This window comes from Vidua macroura, chromosome 6 (assembly GCF_024509145.1).
Source record: "Vidua macroura isolate BioBank_ID:100142 chromosome 6, ASM2450914v1, whole genome shotgun sequence".
In the NCBI taxonomy this organism is placed as follows: domain Eukaryota; kingdom Metazoa; phylum Chordata; class Aves; order Passeriformes; family Viduidae; genus Vidua; species Vidua macroura.
The window spans coordinates 56,664,831-56,685,697 of record NC_071576.1 but is presented as its reverse complement, the minus strand read 5'-3'; the positions used below and the strand labels follow the sequence as shown (position 1 = coordinate 56,685,697).

The 20,867-nt window shown below is 70.6% G+C and overlaps 7 protein-coding genes across 11 annotated transcripts; 3 read left to right on the top strand and 4 right to left on the bottom strand.

Moving 5' to 3' along the window:
- Positions 1–184: 184 nt before the first annotated feature.
- CLP1 (cleavage factor polyribonucleotide kinase subunit 1) lies at positions 185–2,653 on the bottom strand. The gene is given in 3 exon segments (XM_053981213.1): positions 185–1,000; positions 1,696–2,393; positions 2,396–2,653. Coding segments are annotated over 3 exon segments (1,566 nt in total). The 5' UTR covers positions 2,592–2,653; the 3' UTR covers positions 185–328.
- Positions 2,654–2,874: 221 nt separating this feature from the next.
- Positions 2,875–5,006, top strand: YPEL4 (yippee like 4). Of its 2 annotated transcripts, XM_053981215.1 has the most exons (5): positions 2,875–2,969; positions 3,547–3,852; positions 4,316–4,359; positions 4,460–4,568; positions 4,763–5,006. In XM_053981215.1, the coding sequence occupies exons 2-5, from the start codon at positions 3,706–3,708 to the stop codon at positions 4,850–4,852; spliced, it is 390 nt and encodes a 129-aa protein (XP_053837190.1). In that variant the 5' UTR covers positions 2,875–2,969; positions 3,547–3,705; the 3' UTR covers positions 4,853–5,006. The 2 variants fall into 2 exon arrangements, with proteins under 2 accessions (XP_053837190.1, XP_053837189.1); XM_053981214.1 differs by lacking the exon at positions 2,875–2,969 and having other exon boundaries at positions 2,980–3,852.
- Positions 5,007–5,444: 438 nt separating this feature from the next.
- Positions 5,445–9,555, bottom strand: SERPING1 (serpin family G member 1). 4 transcript variants are annotated; one of them, XM_053981515.1, is made up of 9 exons: positions 9,248–9,555; positions 8,596–8,665; positions 8,340–8,409; positions 7,754–8,225; positions 7,531–7,668; positions 7,243–7,446; positions 6,957–7,099; positions 6,427–6,646; positions 5,445–5,870 (listed from the first exon to the last, which is right to left on the bottom strand). In XM_053981515.1, the coding sequence occupies exons 3-9, from the start codon at positions 8,406–8,408 to the stop codon at positions 5,629–5,631; spliced, it is 1,488 nt and encodes a 495-aa protein (XP_053837490.1). In that variant the 5' UTR covers position 8,409; positions 8,596–8,665; positions 9,248–9,555; the 3' UTR covers positions 5,445–5,628. The 4 variants fall into 4 exon arrangements, with proteins under 4 accessions (XP_053837490.1, XP_053837491.1, XP_053837488.1 ...); XM_053981516.1 differs by having other exon boundaries at positions 9,321–9,555; XM_053981513.1 differs by lacking the exon at positions 9,248–9,555 and adding an exon at positions 8,892–8,986 and having other exon boundaries at positions 8,596–8,661.
- UBE2L6 (ubiquitin conjugating enzyme E2 L6) lies at positions 8,924–10,509 on the top strand. Its single transcript, XM_053981517.1, has 4 exons — positions 8,924–9,005; positions 9,584–9,673; positions 10,069–10,255; positions 10,324–10,509. Exons 1-4 carry the CDS (start codon positions 8,985–8,987, stop codon positions 10,482–10,484), a joined length of 459 nt encoding a protein of 152 aa, XP_053837492.1. The 5' UTR covers positions 8,924–8,984; the 3' UTR covers positions 10,485–10,509.
- Positions 10,510–10,691: 182 nt separating this feature from the next.
- SMTNL1 (smoothelin like 1) lies at positions 10,692–14,051 on the bottom strand. Its single transcript, XM_053980735.1, has 8 exons — positions 13,808–14,051; positions 12,614–13,154; positions 12,249–12,417; positions 12,059–12,092; positions 11,825–11,965; positions 11,226–11,328; positions 11,000–11,151; positions 10,692–10,922 (listed from the first exon to the last, which is right to left on the bottom strand). Exons 1-8 carry the CDS (start codon positions 13,852–13,854, stop codon positions 10,778–10,780), a joined length of 1,332 nt encoding a protein of 443 aa, XP_053836710.1. The 5' UTR covers positions 13,855–14,051; the 3' UTR covers positions 10,692–10,777.
- A 461-nt stretch (positions 14,052–14,512) lies between these two features.
- On the top strand, positions 14,513–15,494 carry TIMM10 (translocase of inner mitochondrial membrane 10). The gene is made up of 2 exons (XM_053981108.1): positions 14,513–14,733; positions 15,228–15,494. Exons 1-2 carry the CDS (start codon positions 14,663–14,665, stop codon positions 15,427–15,429), a joined length of 273 nt encoding a protein of 90 aa, XP_053837083.1. The 5' UTR covers positions 14,513–14,662; the 3' UTR covers positions 15,430–15,494.
- A 1,034-nt stretch (positions 15,495–16,528) lies between these two features.
- On the bottom strand, positions 16,529–20,787 carry RTN4RL2 (reticulon 4 receptor like 2). The gene is made up of 3 exons (XM_053981107.1): positions 20,572–20,787; positions 17,873–18,360; positions 16,529–17,484 (listed from the first exon to the last, which is right to left on the bottom strand). Exons 1-3 carry the CDS (start codon positions 20,603–20,605, stop codon positions 16,741–16,743), a joined length of 1,266 nt encoding a protein of 421 aa, XP_053837082.1. The 5' UTR covers positions 20,606–20,787; the 3' UTR covers positions 16,529–16,740.
- Positions 20,788–20,867: the final 80 nt, after the last annotated feature.

Here is a 20,867-nt window from a genome sequence, read left to right as displayed (position 1 = left end):
GGCGGGCGGGGCCACGGCCGGAGGCTCGGCGCGTGCGCGGGACGTACCACACCGGGGGCCGGAGGGGGCGGGCGGAGGGCCGCGACCGGGCCCTGCGCACTCCGGGCGCGGGGGGAGCCCGGGGCCGGCAATCCCTGCTCCCCTCGGGGACCCCCCCCTCCCTCAGCAGACGCTCACCAGCGGCAAAGGCTTCCAGATTTAATAGCAAATTGTACAAAAAGTATAAAACCAAAGGTCGGGCGCTGCACCAGCGTCACACCGCGCTGGGGGGACAAGGGGGGGGCACAGGGATGAGGAGGAGGAGGAGGAGGCACATCCCATCCCTCCCCTACTTGAGGTCCATGAAGCGAATGTCCATGATGAGCAGGAAGTTCTTGGGGAGGGGCCGCGGAGCCGGTGACAGCACGGTGAAGACCTGGCGCTCCAGGTCCACGCCGGTGACCACGATGAAGCCGGCCACGCTGGTCTCGGAGATGTTGTCGTCGGGGCTGTCGGCGGTGCTGACGCTCAGCAGGTGGTGCACCATGTCCCGCCCCGGCGTCACCGGCACCAGCTTCAGCTGGTTGTCCTCCTGCGACATTCCCAGCGGCAGGCACGAGTCCGGGATGGTGGGCGCGCCCACCTTGTAGATCTTGACGTCGGAGAACTTGACGTCAAAGGCGTGGGGGTAGAAGCAGCCGCGGAAGCCGTAGAAGTACTCGCGGATGCGCTCGTCCCGGCATTCCCGGCGGAAGTCCTTGGAGCGCTCCACCACGCCGCCGGACTTGGGCAGCAGCACGGTGCGCACGAAGTGGGGCAGGTCCCGCTTGAGCTCGTTGTAGAGGCGCTCCTGGTCCAGCACCACCACCACGTCCACCTCGAAGGCGGAGGCGGCGTGCACCAGCGCCTGGTAGCCCGAGCTCTTGACCCAGCCGCAGGTGTTGATGACGCAGCCGCTCACCGACGCCCGCCGGTTCACCTCGCAGCGCTGGTTGAAGACGTCGGCCAGGCACGACGTGATCTGCGGGAGGAGGGGTCACACAGAGGCACCCGTGTTCCCCCACCTCCTTCAGAACCCTCAAGGCCTCGATTCTGGGCGGCCACCCAGGGAAAAATGGTGGAATCGTAGAATGGTCTGGCTTGGAATAGATCTTAAAGCCCATCCAGTTCCCTATGGCAGGGACACCTTGCACCAGCCCAGGTTCCTCCAAGCCCCATCCAGCCTGGCCTTGGGCATTTCCAGGGATGGGGCAGCCACAGCCTCTCTAGGCAACCCTGAAGGGCCTCACCGTCCTCACGTTAAAAGAATTTCTCCCCAGTATCCAGCCTAAACGTCTCCTCTCACTGTGAACCCATTCCACCCCATCCTATCACTCCAGGTCCTGACAAGAATCCCTCTCCGGCTTCCCCGCAGGCTCTCAGGATGGAAAAGGCTGCTCTGAGGTCAGGGCACAAAGTGTCCTCCTCCAGGCTGAGCTGCCCCACCTCTCCCAGCCCATCTGCACAGAGGAGGTGCTTCGGCTCCCTTCATCAACTTCGTGTCCTCCCATCTCACCCGACAGCTGGGAAGGGCTGACTGGCCGTGCCCGAGGCTGTTTTTAAGGCACATCGTGCTGCCCCCAGACAGCACCCTGGGGACCCGGACACCCCACGGTGTGCGAAACCCCGGGGAACTGCGGGCACAGACCCAAGCCGGGCCGAGCCCCCCGTGCTCACCTTGTTGTAGAGCTTGATGTTGGTGCCGGGCGTGGTGGAGCCGAAGTGGTAGACGAGGGGGGCCTGCAGGGAGAAGCCCTCCTCCACGTCGGCCGGGCGCTCGATGTAGAGCGCGCCCATGGTGCCGGGGATGGACACCGAGCCCTGCCCCACGTCCAGCTCCACGAAGGTGGGCCGGCGGCCCAGGCGCACGGCGTAGTTGAGCAGCAGGCGGCACACGGTGGTCTTGCCCACGTCGGTGGGCCCCACCACCATGACGCGGGGCCCGCGCTCGTCCTCCCGCTCGGCCTGGCGCCGCATCTGCTCCAGCGCCGTGTGCGTGTTCAGGTACAGCAGCATCGGCGTGTCCCGCGACACGTAGGCCACCTCGGTGCGGCCGCTGAGCTGCACGGTACAGCCGTGCCACGTGAACACGGCCACCTTGGCGCCCGCGTCGAACGTGAACTTCTTGTTGCGGGTGAGCTCGGTGCCGAACACCTCGGCCATGCCGGTCAGCAGCTCCAGCTGCACCGTCTGCGCCGCCTCCACCTCGAACCGCAGCTCCGTCTCCCGCTCCAGCTCGAACTTGGCCACCTGCTTCTTCTCCTCGCCGCCATCGTCCGCCATGACGGCGACGCGGGGGTCCCGGGCCCGGTGTCCCCCGGCCGCCGCGGCCGCGACGGAAGTGACGTCAGAGCGGGGCGCCGGGAGCGCCGGTGTCCTGGATCACGTGGGGCGTCGGGGGTTACGTGAGGGGGCGTGCCCTGACCGGTTCCTGCGGCTCGTTTGCATCTCATTTGCATACCGCCCGCGGCCCCTCCTCGAGTTTGCATCTCATTACAGTGGTGCTCCCCCTCTTCCCCCCCCGATCCCTCGGGATGCGTCCCGGGATCGTTTGCATGCCGTTCGCACGACATTTACACGCAGTCCCGGCCCCCGCGCCTGACTTATATCTCACGGAGGACATGAGGGGACAGGGACACACGGGGGGACACTGGGGACAAGGCAGAACACGGGGACGCGGGGGCACAGGAGGGAGCGGGAGGTGCCCCGGCGGCCGCAGCGCATCCCCGGCGGCCGGGCTGACGTCGGAGGGCCGGGCGGTGACGTCACGGCGGCGGTGGCGGGTGGTGACGTCACGGCCGCGGGATGAGTCACGGTGCCGTGATGCGGCTCCCGGGCACGCAGGGCCCCCCCGCGCCCGCCCCGGGGACAGCGGCGACAGCGGCAGCGGCGGCAGCGGCGACAGCGGCGGGCGGTGAGCGGCCCCGGCCCCCGGGAAGCCACGGAACCCGGTACCCCCCATCGTGTCCCCCCGAGACCCCCAAAGCCCCGCCGAGCCCCCCCCTCGTGTCCCCCAGCGCTCCTGACATTGCCCCACCATGGCGATATCCCTGTCCTCCTCCACCGCCACCGCAAATATCCCCCCCAGCACCCTCCCGCCTCCCGGGGACCCCCGTCATCCCTCCCGGGACCCACAGCCTGCCCCTTGGAACCCCCATCAGCGCACCTTGGAACCCTCATCAACCCCCGTGAGGACCCCCATCATCTCCCGTCGGGACTCCCATCATCCTTCCTCCGGTCCCCCATTCCCCCCGCTCGGTACCCGCAGTTTTCCTCCTCAGGACCCCCATCACCTTCCCGGGGACCCCCACGCTTCGAGAAGAGACCCCAGACCCAGCTTGGGACGTCCCCCCCTCCCCCAGTCCCTCGGGTCCCCCGTGTCCCCCCCGGCTCTCCCGGTGTCCCCGCTGCCCCGGTGTCACTCCTGCGATGAAGCGCCCGCTCTCAGCCGGCTCAGTTCGTGCAGCGCCCACGCCTGGGAGGCTGAGGAGGGGGTCCCCCCTCACCGCCCCCCTTCCCCCTTCGCAGGCCGCCCCCCTTTTCCACCTCCTTCTGCCGGGGGGCCCCGGCGGACCCCCCCGAGCCCCGCCGGGCGGGACGGCGGCTCTGGGCGCGCTGCTTCGCTGCTTCCCCTGCGAGCGGCTGTGCGGGGGCTGCGCGGTGCCCCCCGGGGCGCTGCCCCCGGCCATGCCGCCCCCGGCCCGCCGCCGCCTGCCGCCCGCCGCCCGCCTGCCGCCGCGCACCTTCCGCAGCTACCTGCCGCGCTCGCACCGCACCTACAGCTGCGTCCACTGCCGGGCGCACCTGGCCCGCCACGAGGAGCTCATCTCCAAGGTGCCGCCGCCACCCCCGGGCTGCGCGGGCACCGGCGCTCGTGCGCTGGCACGGCGGGAGTCCCCCTCGCCGCGTCCCCGGCGGGGGTCCTAGGACAGCGGGTGTCCCTTCGCCGTGTCCCCAGAGTGCTGAGTTTCCCCCCCACGCTGCCCCATGCGTCCCCCTGTGGTGTCCCCAGGGTGGTGAGTGCTCCCCCTGTGGTGTCCACGGTGGCCGCTATTGCCCCAAGGCAGGAAGCATCCTCCCCCTGCAGTCCACGGCGCGGTGTCCTGGTGGTGGCAGGTGACCCGTATGGTGCTCCCACGGAGGTGGCCGTCGCCCCCCTCAGTGTCCCCGAGCTGGCAGGTGTCCCCAGGCCGGCGTGCTGCGCGGCGGCGGTGCAGCGGGATGGGAGCAGGACATGGAGGGAGGGGTGCCGGGGGACGTGGGGGACCCACCGGTGACACTCGCCGTGTCCCCACAGTCCTTCCAGGGCAGCCACGGCCGTGCCTACCTGTTCAACTCCGTGTGAGTACCGGGGGCACCGGGGCTGGCAGTGGGGCGGGGGAGCCCGGGGGTCCCCGGGCCAGCTGTGCCGAGCCTGTGGGACCCGCCCCTCTCGGTGCAGGGTGAACGTGGGCTGCGGCCCGGCCGAGCAGCGCCTGCTGCTGACGGGGCTGCACTCGGTGGCCGACATCTTCTGCCAGAGCTGCAAGACCACCCTGGGCTGGAAATACGTGAGTGCCCCCCAGCTGGGACCCCCACCTGCTGCGGGCACTGCCCGGGGGCCCCAACCCTTGTCTGGGCACCCCAGCCCGTGTCTGGGCACCCCAACCCTTTGCTGTGGACACCCCCAAGGCCTGGGGAAGGCAGCGCCCGTGGGGGCACGGAGGGCTGACGCTGTGTCCCGCCCCCCCCCCCCCCCCCCCAGGAACAGGCGTTCGAGAGCAGCCAGAAGTACAAGGAGGGGAAGTTCATCATCGAGATGTCGCACATGGTGAAGGAGAACGGCTGGGACTGACGCGGGGGCGCAGCTGGGACTGGGGGGCACCGGGGGGGCACGCTGGGTGACCCCCCCCTTGGCGCCTTCGCTGTGCCCCCCCGTGCCCCCTGGGTGGCACCAGCCGCGGGGGTTGCGGGGCTTTTCTAGGGCAATAAAGGCTTTTTTTTTTTTAGGAAGGTGCTGGTTGTCACCTGCCCCCGGTGCTGCCACCACCCCAGCTCACCCTGGCACGGAGGGGGGGGGGGGTCCCTGGTGGACCCAGCCTGTCCCTTCCCCTCCTTACACGCAGGAGGCAGGAGGCTGTTGGTGCATTTATTGGGACGCCGAGCTGGGGGGGGAAACTGAGGCATGGGAGGAGCAGGGACCCCCTGATGCCCTGGGGGGTGTGAAGGGAGAGGAGATGGGAAGGGAGGAGAGGAGAGGAGAGAGGAGAGGAGAGGAGAGGAGAGGAGAGGAGAGGAGAGGAGAGGAGAGGAGAGGAGAGGAGAGGAGAGGAGAGGAGAGGAGAGGAGAGGAGAGGAGAGGAGAGGAGAGGAGAGGAGAGGAGAGGAGAGGAGAGGAGAGGAGAGGAGAGGAGAGGAGAGGAGAGGAGAGGAGAGGAGAGGAGAGGAGAGGAGAGGAGAGGAGAGGAGAGGAGAGGAGAGGAGAGGAGAGGAGAGGAGAGGAGAGACAAGGGAAGGAAGGATGGGAGGAGAGAGAGAGGAAAAGGGTAAGGGAGAGAGGGAAGGAGGGAAGCAGGGAGAGGAGGAGGCAGGGATGGAGGGAGGACAGAGACAGGAGGAGCGGAGTCAGGGCTAGGGGTCGCTGACACGGCCCATGAAGACGGGGAAGTCGCCGGTGTTGTGCCAGAGGACGAAGAGGAAGGGGCGCAGGGCCTCCAGCACCAGGGCCGAGCGCGCCACCGAGGTGGCCATAGCTGCCGCCGCCTCCACGCCGGCCTCGTCCAGTGCCAGCACCGCCCGGTGCCGCGCCGTGTCCACCGCGGCCGGGCCCCGCGCCAGCCCGCACAGCTCCGCGTCCAGGAACAGCCCGAAGTCTGCGGCACACGGCCTCAGCGCCACTCCCGCGGAACACGGGGACAGCGGGGGCCGAGGGGGGACACCAGGGACGGAGGGGACACCAAGGGGAGCCGGGGACACAAGGGATCCAGAGAAAATCCAGAGGGACAGGGAGATGGAGACGCAGGGACCCGAGGGACAGTGGGGATAGAGGAGACACCGGGACACAACGGGGACACTGGGGGGCGCCAGGGGACACTCAGGGAACACGGAGGAGATGGGGGATATTCGGGCCGCTGGGGGTAATTTGGGGATACTGGGATGTAAGGGGACATTAGGGGCGCTGGGGGGAGCAGGGCACATCCGGGGCACTGGGGACATGGGGGACACTAGGGACACGGGAGTGTGGGGGGCCTCAGGGGAAACCAAAGGTAAGGGGATACCGGGGACACTGTGGTCTTTGGGGACCCTGGGGAAAGTGACCCCCCAGGGGAGTGGCCCGTGACATCCTGCAGGGAGTAACGTCACCGCACGGGGAGCGACGTGACCCCGCAGCCCAGCCAGCCCCTGTGGTGCCATCAGAGGTGTCCTTACCCATGTCGTGGACCAGAGTCACCACGTCCAGAGCGAGGTCGAGGCGCAGGCGGGGCAGGGACAGCGCGGTGGCCCGGGGCGGGGTGCGGGCCGCCCGCCGTAGCAGCGCCAGGAAGGTCGCGGGGTCCAGCGCCCGCTCCAGGGTCTCCAGAGGCTCCAGGGTCTCCCGCGGCATCACCACCACGAGGCTCAGCCCCCCATTCAGCTCCAGCCGCCCCACCTGTGGGGCAGAACCCACCTAAGGGCCACTGCGGGGACCCCATGGACTGGCACCCCCACGGTGCCCCCAGAGAGGTGCCAGCCTGCCATCCCTCAAAGTCCCAGGGGAGCGAGATCACAGCCTGTGCCCCTTTCAGTGCCAGGGGAGTGACATCAGCCTGGCACCCTCCCCGCGTGCCGCAGGAGTTGTATCACAGCCTGGCATTCCTCCTTATTGCCACTGGAGTGACATCATGCCATTATCCCCCTAGCAGTGACCCCCCCCCCCCCAGACACCCAGCACCTGGTGGCCGGTTCCGGCCAAGGGCTACCTGGGCCTGCAGGCGGGAGTCGGTGAAGGAGGCCACCGGGTACTTGGCGCTGGTCATGGTGGGCACCTTGCGGGGGCGGTGCCCGGGCCGCAGGAAGGGCAGCAGCACCGTCTTCTTGCGGTCCAGCGGCGTCCGCCAGGCGGCTGTGGGGACACGGCACCGCGGCTGGGGGCGGGGGCACCGGGGGCGGCCGCACAGGGCGGCCTCAGCCCCGCACCCCATGCCCGGGGGGTGTCCGGGGGATGCCCGGGGGGTGCCCGGGGGATGGCGGGTGGCGGGGCCGTACCGCGCAGGTGGACGGCGCTGAGCAGCAGCAGGCTGGGCTCGGGCGGCAGCGCGGACAGCAGCGAGGGCAGCAGCCCTTTGCTGGCCTCCCGCACCCAGGCGTTGATGCGCTGCAGGTCCAGGCTCTCGTTGCCGCTCAGGGCGTACGGGCGGGCGCCGTAGAAGCGGAGGGAGTCGTTGAGGAAGCGGGGCCGGAGCTGCAGCTCTGTGGGGCGGCACGGTGGTCCCGGTATCAGTCCGGGTGCCCAGCGGACAGTGGCGCCCCATCGGCACCCGGTGCCCACCTCACCTGGGTGGTGGAAGATCTGGGCAGCCGAGAAGAGGCCTGGCGCGCTGGCCAGCTGCTGCAGGGCGCCGTGCACGCAGTGCAGCCCCTGCGGGTACGCCAGGACGGCGGCCAGACGCTCCTGGGTTTCTCCGCGGGCGCCTGCGGGCACAGAGGAACGTCAGCGAGGTGCCCCGGCTGGGACAGCGGTGACACGGCGGTGCCACGCCCGCGGGCAGCCCCTCACCTAGCAGCAGGTGCGAGAGCCCCACGGCGACGTTGATGGGGGAGAAGAGCAGGTTGGCGTCGGGCTGGGCAGCCTCTGCCATGCGCTGGTAGAAGCGGAGGGCAAAGGTGACCAGAGCCTCGGCCACGGCAGCCCGCTGCTCCCCCGTGGGCTCCCCGCAGGTGTCAGTCGGCTCCTCGTCCCCAGGGCACGGCGGGGCGCTGGTGCCAGGCGTGGGCACTGCCGTGATCCCATTGGCTGCGGCGTCCAGCTCCTCCAGTGCCCCCTCCGGCGCTGTGGGGCTGGGGGAATCTGTGACACCCCAGCCAGGCAGCCCCTCGGGGTGAGCGCTGGGGGTGGGCATGGGCAGAACGGTGGCCCCCACGTCCTGCGAGGGAGCTGGGGTACGAGCAGGGGGCACAGGGGGCACAGGCGGTGTCGGGGATTCTCTGAGCAGTGTCATCCCGCTGGGAGAAGCCTCCAGAGTGAGCACCTGGGCACAGGGACTTGTGTGAGAGGGGCATGGGGCACCCGGGTGGGCAACTCGGATGAGGCAGTACAGAGGGGTGTTGGGCACAGGGAGCCCGTGTCCCTGGGCCACACTTACCGGGGTGACAGTGACGGTGGCTGTGGCTACTAGCCACGCCAGGAGCAGCCAGAGTGTCTTGGTGGGCATGCTGGTGGGAGGGCACAGGTCAAGGGCAGGACAGACACCCAGCATCCCCCACCACGGCACCTCGCACCCCCACTCCCTGCACCACCCGTACCCCCACCCCGTGCAGCCCAACCCCGGGGTGCCCCTGCTCTGTCACCCCCGGGAGACCAGCTGTGGGGGGTGGGAGGAAGCAGCACGCCGGGCCCACCTGGGTGCCCGGCGGGTCAATCCCTGCGTGTCCAGCGGGCGCCGGGAGATCTGGCCGGGTCCGACCCTGCCTGGTTAAAAATTAAGGAGGTTCCCGTAAATCAGCCGGGACACGGCCAGTGATGCGGGGGCGGGCACGGGGGTGTGGAGGCAGCCGGGATGCGGCCCCGCGTCCAGTTTTGCTCCCGTCAGCCACCCGTCTGCGCGGGGCTCCGGCTTTCTGTCCCCCCACCGCCCCCGGGACCCCCGCGGTGACGGGGGTCGCCGGCCGCCCCAGACCCATCTGTCCCCACCCACCCGTGCCGGGGGCGCGGCCGCAGAACCTCGTCCCGCCCGCCCAGGGGCGTGACCCCACGGAGCTCATCCCCGTGGCACTGGGCACCGATCACCATGGCCGGGCGGATCGCCAAGGTGGGCACCGGGGACACCGGGACGGGACCAGGACTCAGGACACCGGCGTTACCGGAGCGGGGGTCCAGGTGTCGGCACCGGAGGGGGGCCCGGGGGGAGCCGAGCTCACGGTGCAGGGGTCCCGGTACCGGGGTGTGAAAGGGGGTTCTTAGGAGTGTTAGTGCCAGTGGGGGATACCGGTACAGGGGTGCGGGAGAAGCGGTGCTGGGGGATGTGAGTGCCCGGTGAGGGGGTCCCGGGACCGGGGAGAGGCAGTGCTGGGGGTGTCAGTGCCTGTGCGAGGGTCCCGGTGGCGGAGTGCGAGGGAAGCAGTACCGGGGTGGAGGGTCTCCCGTGCGGGGTTGACAAATATCCCAGCACGTTTCAGTTTCGTTTCCCCGGCGGGGCGGCCCCGCTCAGGGGTGTGTCCAGCACGCCGGCCCCGTCCATAAAAGTGTGCCCGGTAATTAAGCCCGGCCTATTAAGGCGCGGCCTGCAGGCGGCCCCGCCCAGAGGCGTGTCCCGGCTGGAGGATTAACCTATGGAGACGCCTCTCGGGACACACCTCCGCCCTCACCTGCCCCACCCCTTCCCCGCAGGAGCTGGAGGAGGCGCGGCGCTGGGAGGGGGCCCGCGACGTGCGGCCGCTGGACGGGAACGTGCGGCGCTGGGGGGGACTCCTGCTGCCCGTGCGTGGGGAGAGGGCACGGGGGGACGTGGGGGCACGGCGGGCTGCGGGGAGTCCTGGGGAGCGGGGGCCGAGGGGGTCCCCTGCGCATGAGGGACATGCGGGCTTGAGGAAGGATGTGCCCCTGGGGGCATGGGAGGGACTGGGGGTGACCCTTGGGACGGGTCTGTCTCACTGAGTGAGGGTCCCCCTCAGGACAGAACTGGGGAGGGTCCCTCTGAGGACGCTGCGGGTCCTGGGTTGGGGACACTGTGGGGAGGTTTCCCTCCTGAGGGGCTCGGGCTGGCACGGGGGAGTCTCTACGGTGGGCACTGGGTATCAGGGCTGGACAGGCCCCCCCCCCCCCACGATGGACGCTGTGTCAGAGGGGGCTGAGGTGCCCCCATATCCCGGCAGAACAACCCCCCATACAACACGGGCGCCTTCCGCTTCGAGCTGACCTTCTCTCCCAACCACCCGCTGGAGCCCCCCTGCGCCACCCTCCGCACCCCCATCTACCACCCCAGCGTGGACCTCGAGGGCCGCGTCTGCCAGCCCCTCACCACCCAGGTGCACTGGGAGCCCACCACCCGCGCCATCCAAGGTGGGCACCGCGGGGACAGGGGCACAGTGCAGGGGGTTCGTGCCCCTCTGACCCCCCTGCCCGTGCAGTGCTCCAGGACCTGCTGCTGCAGCTGGACAGCCCCGACCCCCAGCGGCTGCTGCGGCCGGACGTGGCCCGGGAGCTGCAGGAGCGCCCCGAGGAGTTCCGGCGCCGGGCAGAGGAACACACCCGGCTCCACGCCGAGCCGCGCCCCGACCCCCACACATAAGGCAATAAATTCTCTCCGTCACCTGCTCTGGCTCCGTCGTGCCTCACTGGGAGGGTGGGGGCTCCAGCAGTTGTTGCCCCCCACCGCCAGCCCTGGGGGATGTCACCCTCCCGGTGGCAGAGCCAGGGCTGTGCCCCAACCTGGTGACAAATGCCCAGACACTCGCTTGGTGCCAGCGTTCCTCCCTCCAGAGACGAGGCCACCACCTCCTGGAACCACGGCCTTTACTGCTGGGGGACAGAGCAGGGGACGAGGAGGGGGATGGCACCGCTGGGGGGCTGTGAGGGACCCTCTCAGCGCTTCTTGGTCTTCACGAGCCCCTTGGCCACCAGGCAGCGGTACAGCTCCTGCACGTACGTGTACACGCACTTGGCATCGGGCACCGGCAGCCGCACCATGTCCTCCACCTCCAGCAGGGGGGCACAGCCCGCCCGCTCCCTACGGGAAGGGACTCAGCGGTCACCGGGGCCAGGGGTGGCCGGGGGGACCGAGGGGCCGGGGCTGCGCTCACGCACTCGGCAGTGGCGAAGGCCAGGGCGAAGTTGTCCCGGCGGGCGTTGGGCTCCAGGGCGGCGAAGTCGAAGGCGTCGGGAAAGAAGCTGTGCAGGAGGGCGCAGAAGGCCAGGCCGCTGCCCCAGCTCCCCGAGAAGTTCTGCACGTCCACGTGCTGCGCAGACAGGGGGGTCAGGCCACCCCCGCACCCCCCACCGGACCCTCCCGCCGCCCCCCAGCTGCACTCACCGGGTACCCACGGGTGCGGGCGCGGCACCACTCCAGCAGCATCGTCTTGACCGTGGCGGCCCCCCCTGAGCGCCGCAGGTGTGGGGCTGGGCCCTTGGCAGCCCTGGGGGGACCTGGGCTGTGGGATCCCCACACCCCACCGTCCCTCATAGGGACCCCAGCCCCTCTGTGACCCCATTACCCCGTGGCTCTGGGCCCCCAGTGCCCCACTTGCCCCATGGTCACACAGGCCCCCCTGCCCCACCCCCCCACACCGCTGCATGGACCCCCCATTCCTCCCTGTACCCCTCATTGCCCCATGCCCCCCAATATCTCCCGTGTCCCATACTGTCCCTCATTGCCCCATGTCCCCCCTGTACCACCATTGCCCCACAGACCCCCAGTTCTCCTAAGATCCCATTGCCCTGTGCCCCCCAATACCTCGCCAGGCCCCCCAGTTTCCCCTGTACCTCCCATTGCCTCATGGCCTTCCAAGACCCCCACTGCTCCATGGCCGATCCATCCCACTGTCCCTGGCTGTCCTATAGCCCCCCCAAGACCCCGGGTCACCCATTCCCTCCATGTGTCTCCTGCCCCCCATGGGGCCAGGCCCCCCTCACCCTCCGAACTTCTCCAGGATGGCGCTGCGCCCCTGCGCCCGGGTCCCCACTCGTGGCCGTCCCCCGGCCCCCTCCAGCCTCAGCCTCTGTCCCGCCGAACCAGGGGCTGTCTTATCCCGTGTCCCCCCCGCTGGAGCACCCCTGCAGGCACACACGGGTGGGACAGCATGAGCAGGGGGCTGTGGGGGGCCACCCCTGCCGTGGGGTACTGGGGTGCCACCCGTGGGGACACACCTCTTGCTGCCCCCCGTGTCCTCGGCGGTGCCAGCTGCAAGGAGAGAGGAGGGGTCAGAGGGTGGAAGAGGGCACCCACACCCCCCTGGGCACTCCTGGGACTCAAGGTCCTTTTCCTTGGGGAGGATGGACACTGTGGGGGAGCAGTGACCCCAGGACACTTGGGTGCCATCGCCCAAATGGCTCTTACCTGTGGGGGACGCTGGGGACATAGGGGACGTGGGAGACGTAGGGGACGTGGGGGATGTAGGGGACGTGGGGGACGTAGGGGACGTGGGGCTAGTGGCCCCCTCTGGGGACGAGCAGGGAGGGAACTCAGGCCACAGCTCGTCGTCCTCGTCCTGAAGCCAAGTGGGTTCCTGTAAGCGACAGGCAGGGTGGCACTGCCAGCACGGTCAGTGTCACTCACACAATGTCCCTGGCACTGTCATCCTGGCCCTGGCACTCTCACCCTGCCTCAGTAAAGCCACCCCTGTCCCCATCCGTGCCGCAGCTGCCCTCCCCACTGCCTCCTGCCCTGGCTGTGCCGCCACCTCCCTTCCAACCCCTCCTCACCTTTTGACGCCGGGTGTTGCCAGTTGTTGCCGGCGCCGCTTTTCCCTCGGTACCCTCCTCGGTACCCGCTCCGGTGCCCCCGGCTGTCCCTGACTCGGCATCTCCACCATCCTCGGCCTCCCCGGCATCGCCCCCAGCACCCCTGGGTGCTTCTGCCCCGCCATCCCCGGCAGCCTCTCCCCCTGCGCACTCCCCTGAGCCCCCCGTATCCTCCCCTTCACCCCCAGTGTTCTTCCCTTCACCCCCCATGTCCCCCGCATCGCCCCCCGCTTCCCGAGCTTCCTCCCCACCCCGGGGAGCCGTCGCCTCCCCGCTGCTCTCCCCCGACCCCGCGGCGGGGTCAGAGGGGGTGTCCGGAGTGGGGCTACCACGGGTGGGGGTGCCGGGGGTGGGGGTGTCCGGAGTGGGGCTACCGCGCGTGGGGGTGCCGGGGGTGGGGGTGTCCGAGGTGGGGGTGCCGGGGGTGGGGGTGCTCGCGGTGGGGGTGTCTGAGGTGGGGGTTTCAGCGTCTCCCAGAGCCTCCATGTTGCTGCGGTCACTGCTGCAGGGGCACAGGGCTGTCGCTGGGATGCCCCCCGATGACGCCGTGAGCTTGCCCGTGCCCCCCATAGCCCCCCAGCCCGGCTAACCCCCCTCCTGCCCCTGTCCCCACGCCCTCCTCCAGCCCTGGCACTCCCACGTTGGGCACCCCGGTTGCCCCACCCCGACTCCCCCATGCCCCATCCCGGCACCGCAACAGCACAGCCCGGTCCCTTCACGTCTTCCTGCAGCCCCCCAAGCCCCAAACCAACCCTCCCACTGCCCTCATGCCCCATGTCAGCACCCCTGTGCCCCCTCCTCCCTCCATGTCTGTCCCCTCTTGACCACCCATATCCCATCCCGGCACCAGCACGTCCCTCTCCCGGCCCTACGTGTCTTCTCCGTGCCCTCCAGTTCCCACTGCCTGCCCCCTATAACCCCTTCCCGGTGTCCCTTGCCGCCCTCCGGTGCTCCTCCCCGGTGCCCCCCAGCCCGCACCCTCCCGGCCGCTCCCCTTCCCACCCCCGCCTCGCGTAGCCCCGTTGCTCCCGGAGCCCCCCGGAGCCCCTCGGCCCGTACCCTCCGGCTGCTCCCGCTCCGCCACCCCTGCTGCGCCCCAGCCCCCCCGCCCGGCGCTATTTTTACCCGGCGGGGGCAGGTGCCGCCTTCACTCACCGCCCACCCGCGGGGCACGCGTGGGGCCGGGCCGGACACCCGGCCATGGCTGGGGAGGGGGGACACGCCGACAGCCCCACCCGGACAGCGGCGACACCCCAAAGCAGCCCGCGGGGAGGGGACCGAATCGTGCCGTGCGACCCGAGGGGCACAGAGGACACGGACACCCTGGGCAGGGACAGGGAGACTTGGGGGTCACAGGCACACGGGCGAGGTGGGGAACACAGAAACGCGGGGGTGTACGGGGGACACAACGGGGACACGGGCACACGGGGGACGTGGGGAGCGCGGGGGGGGGAATATATTCCCGGGGGGAAATGGGGGACACAGACACGTGGGGGCACAGGTCACACGCGGACAGCCCGGGCAGGACGGCGGGACACAGGAGGACCCAGGGAGACGAGGAGCAGGGGACACAGGGGGCGGGACCCGAAGCCCCCCGGCCATGCCCGGGTGAGGTCCCGGCGGTGGCCACGCCCTCTCATACATGGACACGCCCCCTCCTCGTGACCACGCCCCCTGCGGGGCAAAGGCCGGGCAGAGCGCGCGCTCTGCCGCTCCCCTCCCGCCGCTCGGCCGCCGCCGGCGCCACGCCCCTTCCGTTTGACCAATCAGCGGCAGAGACGCACCCCTGGTCCCGCCTCTGCCTGCAAGCGATTGGTCGGCGCCGGCGATGGGGCGGGGCCACTGCGCGGGTGGGCGGAAGCGCGGCGCCCACGTGGTTCCTGCAGGGAGCCGCCGCCGGGTCCCGAACCGAGCGGGACCGTGGGGCTCCAACGGGGCGGATCCGAGCGGGGTTGGGCCCAGAGGGAACGTGATCGGGGCTGAATCCGAACGGGGCCGGTGCTGGCCGCCATGGATCCGCTGCGGGCTCAGCAGCTGGCGGCCGAACTGGAGGTTGAAATGATGGCCGACATGTATAATCGGTGAGGCCCGCCGGGAGCGAGCACTGGGGGCTTTGGGGTACCGTGGCTTGGGGGACACTGGCGGGTGTCAGAGGCAGTGGAGGATCCCGGGTACTGGGGTTGTAGGGGAGTGCGGGCGTCCTAGGGGACACCCGGGAAATGGGGAAGGAAACAGAAGATGCCTGAGGATGGGGGACGGTGGGGGGTCCTAGGGGTGCCCGGGTGGCGATGATGGAGGATACTGGGCTTGTTGGGGTGCAGAGGCCGGGGTCCCGGTAGGTGAGGATGCGGGTACAAGAGGTGTTGGGGTGCAAGGGCTGGGGGTGCCGGGATGGCGATAACGGGGGGTGCTGAGGTGCGGGGCTGGGTCTCGCGGGTGGTGATGGCGGGGCACAGGAGATGTTGGGGTGCGGGGTCGGGGTCCTGGGGGTGGCGATGGCGGGGTACAGTGTGTGCCGGGGTGCGGGGCCGGGTCCCGGCTGGCGCGGGGCTCAGGCACGGTGCGGTCCGTGCAGGATGACCCAGGCGTGCCACCGCAAGTGCGTCCCCCCGCACTACAAGGAGTCGGAGCTGTCCAAAGGGGAATGCGTGTGCCTGGACCGCTGCGTGGCCAAGTACCTGGAGGTGCACGAGCGGATGGGCAAGAAGCTGACGGAGCTGTCGCTGCAGGACGAGGAGCTGCTCAAGCGAATGCAGCAGGGCAGCGGCACTGCCTGAGCCCCCACCCATCACCCCAATAAACCTGGGGCGTCTGCTGTGCTCCCCTCGCCCCCCAAAACCCACCCTGTGGCCATGTGTTGGGGTACGTGGTGCCCGTGGTTGCTGCTGGGAGCCCCCCTTGTTGTCCCCAGCTGCCACGTGCCGTGTCCTTGTGGGGGGCACCCAGGGGTGCCCCCCCCCCGGCTGGGCCCAGCCCGTGTAATCCCCTGGATTAGGCAGAGCTGGGCTGAGCCCCTTGTAATCCCCAGTGGGATGGGACAGGGCTCAGCCCCTCCCTGTCTGTCTGTGCTGGGGGTCACCAGAGGGGACAGCCGGGAGGCCCTGCACAGGGACACAGCCCTCGAGGGGCAGGGCACAGGGACACCCTCACAGGGACACTCCCAGAACACCCAGCCCTGTTTGAGGATGCACAGATGGGACCATGTTGGGACGACCCAGGGACACCTCTGCCTGGGCAAAGACCACCTGGGGACAGCCAGACACCAGGGGGGAGGGGGCATGGGGACACCCACGTGGGGACAGTCTGCACACACACAGACGGACACCCTCACACAACCCCAGGGACACTTGGAGGGGACAAGGGACCCGGGGGACGTGAACACCCAGCGAGTTACACCCACTGCAGGACACCCCACGCTGTGTGAGGGACACTGCCGAGAGGCAGCCCAGGGGTGCCACACGCCCAGAGGGACCGAGCGCAGGGGGGTGGGCGCTGTCCCTGCGCCCGCAGCCCGGCAGCGTCTGCTCCATCTGTGTGCCAGCGCCTGCGGGAAGTGGGTCAGGCTGTGCAGGGCGCGGGTGACGGCGCGGGGGTGGCTCTGCGCCCCGCGGCTCCCGTGACACCCGCCAGCACTCTGCGAGGGGTGCGGGGTGTCGGCGTCACCAGAGCCAGCGTGTCACCGGCCCCGTGGTGGTGCTGGGTGTGTTGAGGGCTGTGTGTGGCCACACGCCCCGCAGGGGGTGTCCGTCCGTCCCCCCCCCGCAGCGCCCTGCATGCCTCGCTGCCCTGCCACCCGCCGCTTCCATCAATATTTCAGGAGCAGCAGGCAGTGACCTGGAACGACAGTGGCCCACCCACAGCAGCCAGGCCCCGCTCTCCCAAAATAAGACCATTTTTAATAAATAATTTCCCACCTTTTGGTTCCTGTTGGGGGTTTTTCCCGTTCAGGATGGGAGAGCGTCCCTTCTGCATCCTGCACCCCCCCCCCCCCCGCTGGCTGTTCCCCACAGTTCTTGAGGCCTCCCCTGGGGAGAAGGAGGACATGGGCACCCTGAGGACCTGGGACCCCCTGGGGCGCCAAGGGGGGCTCAGAGTCGGGGCAGGATCAGAGGCAGGAGGGGCAGGAGGACGGGGGGCCGGTGGGGCGTGGCAGCGGCCATGGGGGCACAGGGGTCATGGGGGCAGTCGGCGTCCTCGGGGGGCCCGCGGGAGTCACGGGACGGGGGGGGCGGCCGGGGCTGGGGTCCCCGCAGGTCGTGGGGGGGCAGCCCGTCACGGTAGAAGGCGGAGGGCGGCGCGGCCGGGAGGGTGCCGGGCCGACCCAGCGCCCGCCCTGGGGTGCCCATCACCGCCACCCCATTGCCACCGCCGCCGTTGCCATCTTCCACCTCCTCGTCATCGTCGTCGTCCTCGGGGCAGGCGTCGAAGTCGCGGGGGCGGAGGTGGCGCAGGTCGGTGCCGCGGCGGTGCGGGGGGCTGGCGCAGGGCACCGGGGAGCTGGAGACGCGCGTGCGGCGGAACCAGGCCCAGAGCGGGCGCGCACGGCAGTCGCAGGCCCAGGGGTTGGCGTTGAGGCGCAGGAACTGGAGCGAGGGCAGCGCGGCCAGCGGGTCCCCGGGCAGGGCCACCAGGCTGTTGTTGAACAGGTAGAGGATGGTGAGGCGCGCCAGCCCCCCGAAGGCGCGGCGGTGGATGGCTGCCAGCCGGTTGGCGTGCAGCAGCAGGCGGTCCAGGCTCGACAGCCCCCGGAAGACGCCCTCCGACAGCGCCCGCAGCCGGTTGCCGTGCAGGAAGAGGTGGCTCAGGTTGGCCAGGTCGGCAAAGAGGTCGTCCTGCGGGGAATGGGAGAGGGGTGGGTGTGGGGTGGGGCTCCACTGTGCTGTTCTGTGGCCCTGCCTGGTGGGCATCAGCTGGAGAGCCACTGGTGTGGGCCCCACAGAGCCCTGCCATGAGTCCTAGTCCTGCCAGCATTGCCCGTCACCCTCTCCTGTGTCTTTGCTCCATGAGCATCATGCAAGACCTTGTCCCACGTCCGTGTCATGCTGGTGTCACCCACGGTCCTGCCCCATGGCCATCACCCTGCTCCCTCAGCATCTCCTGTCCTGGCCCTGCATTCTGGCCTTGTCAGCACCATCCTGTCTCCATGGCTTGTCACCCGTCACCCTGCCCAGTCCCACCTCTGTGCCCTGGAGGCATCGCCCAGCACCCCACCTCACCCACCTGGAGGTAGAGCAGCCCGTTCTCCTGCAGGTAGAGGTACTGGAGGCTGCGGAGGCCGCGGAAGATGCCGCTGGGCAGGTTGGCCAGCCGGCACCGGTACAGGTGCAGGGCCTGGAGGCGGTGGAGGCCATGGAAGGTGTCGGGGGCCAGGACGCGGAGGTGCGGGTTGTCACCCAGGTCGAGCTCCTCCAGGGCGGGCAGGTGGCGGAAGGTGCCCGGCTGGATGGAGGAGATGTTGTTGGAGTAGAGCCAGAGGGTGACGGTGCTGGGCCCGAAGGTGCCCGCCCGCAGCGCCCCGATGACGTTGTTCTGCAGGAAGAGGCGGCGGGCGCCGGGCGGGAGCCCCGCGGGCACCGAGGAGAAGTTGTTGGCCTGGCAGCTGACGGTGGGCGGCGAGACGTAGCAGGTGCAGAGCGCGGGGCAGGCGGGAGCCCCGCCGGGCACCCACACCAGCGCCGCCAGCAGCAGCAGGGCCGCCGGGCGCCCGCCTGAGGGCACAGCGGGGCGTCAGCGCGGGGCACCGCGCGTCCCCGACCCCCGCGCCGCCGCCGCCCGCCCCCCGCAGCCCCCAGAGCCTCCCGGGGCCGTGCCCACCCGCCTGGCCGCGGCACTCCAGGAACGGCCCGGGGGCCTTGGATGGCTCTAGGAGCCCCCCAGGGTCGTGCCCACCCCATCAAGCCGTGGTTCCTTAGGACACTCCCGAGGTCCTGATCATTCCATAGGGCTGGACGCCCCAAGGAGGCCCCCAGGACTGTACTGTACCCACCCCTAGGGCCATGGTTGCCCAGGAGAACCCCAAGGTCACGACAACCCCATAGGGCTGGGCACTCCTACAAGCCCTCCAAAGCCACGCCAGCTCCATAGGGCCATGGTTCCCCAGGAGAACGCCAAGGTCATCACCACGCTGTAGGGCTGCACACCCCGAGATGGGGGACTCTGCCCACCTACAGGACCATGGGCCCCGGGAGGCCCCTGAGGGCCATGCCTCCCCAGGGACCCCCTAAGGCCATGCCTAACCACAGGGCCACGGTCTCCTAGGAGATCCCTCGCACCACAGACCCCTGGGAGAATCCCAAGGTCATGACACGCAATAGCACTGAGCACCCCTTGCAGCCCCCAGACCCACATCAGCCCACAGGACTGTGGTCCCCAGAGACCCCCCCAGGGCTGTGCTGCTGCACAGCACCAAGGCAGGGCACCCCAAAAGGTGGCTGTCCACCTGCAACCTTCCGGGGCTGTTCCTGCTACTGGGGCCACGCTCCCCAGGGACCCCCAAAGCTCCCTGACCCCCCCTGCCGTGGCCACACACCCACGGGACCGTGCCCGCCCCACGGTCCACCAGAACCCCTCACAGGGTCACAGACCCCTGGGACCCCCCCCACCCCAGTCTGGGGGGGGGTCCGTGCCCCCCCCCCAAACGGGGCGGTGCCACGTGCGCGCGTGCCGCGGCCACGTGTGGGGCGGGGCACGCGTGGGCGCGGGCTGACGACACGCGCCGCCGCTCCGGGTGTTCAGCATCCCCCCCCCTTCTCCCCCCCCCCCCCCCACCCGTGTCCATCCCCCCCTCAGGCTGCAACCCGAGAGCTTCATCCATAATTCAGCCCGGCGGCCTGGATCCACGCCCGGGGATGCGTGGATGCGCCCAGTCGCCGCTACCGGGGGAGGGGAGAGGAAGGAGGGGGGCGGTGGGACCCTCCGGTGCATCGGAGGTCACACCGGAGATGCACCGAGGGGTCCCACCGCCCCCTTCCCTCCCTTCCCCTCTGCCGGTGCTCCACGAGTTGGGGGGGTACCCACCCCCCACCCACCCACGGAGGCGTCCGGCGCATCTGCTCAGCGCCGCCCCCCTCCCCCGGCGCCCCGTGCCGGCGTGCGCCCCCCACCCGCGTCCCATCTGTCACTCCCCCACGCCGCGGGCTGACTCAGTTGGGAGCTGAAGTCACCGGTTCTCAGCTTCCCCCCCCCGGGTGCCAAACCGCCCCCCCCCCCCGGTACTTGCGGGTACCCCACAGACCCGCGGCACCCACCCGCGGCGTGACCCGAGCTCTCCTGGCTCCCCGCGGTGCCCACACGGGGAACCGTGGGGCGTCTCCACGCGGGGCTGGGGATCCAGGGCTGCCACCGCGTACCCCCTGGGTCGTGGGGCACACCCCGCTGGGCATCGTGGGGTACCCCCACTCCGGGCTGGGTGTCTTTGGGTGCCACCGTTTACCCCGTGGATCGTGGAGCGCCCGGAAGCCGGGCTACGCACGCCGGTGCTGCACAGGGTGTGCCGGGGTTCGTGGGGCACCCCCACGCTGCCCCGGGGGGCCCGGGATAGCAGCGAGTACCCACGTGTCATGGGGCACTCCCACGCTGGGCTGGGGGTCCCGGGGTGGCACCGGCTACCCCGTGGGTCATGAGACAGCCACACCTCGGGTTGGGCTGGCAGCAGGCACCTCGTGGGTCGGGGGCACCCTCGCGCCGGGCAGCCGGGGGTCGCGGGGGGCTCAACCTGGGGTGCCCCGGGACTGCGCCCCCACGCCGGGCTGTGCGTTCCGGGGCGGCCCCGGGGTCCCCGCGCACCGGGGGCTTCCCACTCACCCCGGGGCACCCGCACCCCGAGCGCCGCGGGGCACCCCGAGCCGGGACCGAGGTCTCCGGGTGGCACCCCAGGGTTCACCCGACACCCGCGGGACCCCGCCCGACCCCGCGCCTACCTGGGGGCAGGTCCCGAGCCGTGGGGGGCCGCATGGCGGGGCGGCCGCTCAGGCGCTGCCCACCCGCGGGGTCATGGCCGGTGCCGGGGGGCGCTGCTCGCCCCCTTCGCCCCCGCCGCGCCGCCGGGAGCAGCAGGCGCCGCCGCCCCGGGGCATGGCACGGGTTGGCTCGGGCTCGGGCACGGGTGGGCTCGGCGCGGCGCTGCCCGCGACTCCGTGGGGCTGAGCCCTCCCCGCGCCGCGCCTTATCCCGGGGCGGCCGCTCCGCCCCCCGCGCCGGCCCCGCCGTTTAACCC

Coding starts and splice junctions, on each gene's coding strand:
- UBE2L6 (XM_053981517.1), top strand. CDS start 8,985: ATGGCCGGGCGGATCGCCAAG. Junction 9,006..9,583: donor TGGCCGGGCGGATCGCCAAG/GTGGGCACCGGG, acceptor CCTTCCCCGCAG/GAGCTGGAGGAGGCGCGGCG. Junction 9,674..10,068: donor GGGGGGGACTCCTGCTGCCC/GTGCGTGGGGAG, acceptor ATATCCCGGCAG/AACAACCCCCCATACAACAC.
- SMTNL1 (XM_053980735.1), bottom strand. CDS start 13,854: ATGGCCGGGTGTCCGGCCCGGCCCCACGCGTGCCCCGCGGGTGGGCG. Junction 12,418..12,613: donor GCAACACCCGGCGTCAAAAG/GTGAGGAGGGGT, acceptor TGTCGCTTACAG/GAACCCACTTGGCTTCAGGA. Junction 11,152..11,225: donor CCCGCACCCGTGGGTACCCG/GTGAGTGCAGCT, acceptor CTGTCTGCGCAG/CACGTGGACGTGCAGAACTT.
- YPEL4 (XM_053981214.1), top strand. CDS start 3,448: ATGAAGCGCCCGCTCTCAGCCGGCTCAGTTCGTGCAGCGCCCACGCCT. Junction 3,853..4,315: donor ACGAGGAGCTCATCTCCAAG/GTGCCGCCGCCA, acceptor GTGTCCCCACAG/TCCTTCCAGGGCAGCCACGG. Junction 4,360..4,459: donor GCCTACCTGTTCAACTCCGT/GTGAGTACCGGG, acceptor CTCTCGGTGCAG/GGTGAACGTGGGCTGCGGCC.
- RTN4RL2 (XM_053981107.1), bottom strand. CDS start 20,605: ATGCGGCCCCCCACGGCTCGGGACCTGCCCCCAG. Junction 18,361..20,571: donor GGCTCGGGACCTGCCCCCAG/GTAGGCGCGGGG, acceptor CTGTGCCCTCAG/GCGGGCGCCCGGCGGCCCTG. Junction 17,485..17,872: donor ACGGGCTGCTCTACCTCCAG/GTGGGTGAGGTG, acceptor CATTCCCCGCAG/GACGACCTCTTTGCCGACCT.
- TIMM10 (XM_053981108.1), top strand. CDS start 14,663: ATGGATCCGCTGCGGGCTCAGCAGCTGGCGGCCGAACTGGAGGTTGAA. Junction 14,734..15,227: donor ATGGCCGACATGTATAATCG/GTGAGGCCCGCC, acceptor CGGTCCGTGCAG/GATGACCCAGGCGTGCCACC.
- SERPING1 (XM_053981513.1), bottom strand. CDS start 8,986: ATGGTGATCGGTGCCCAGTGCCACGGGGATGAGCTCCGTGGGGTCACG. Junction 7,447..7,530: donor CCAGATCTTCCACCACCCAG/GTGAGGTGGGCA, acceptor GCCGCCCCACAG/AGCTGCAGCTCCGGCCCCGC. Junction 6,647..6,956: donor ACTCCCGCCTGCAGGCCCAG/GTAGCCCTTGGC, acceptor TCTGCCCCACAG/GTGGGGCGGCTGGAGCTGAA.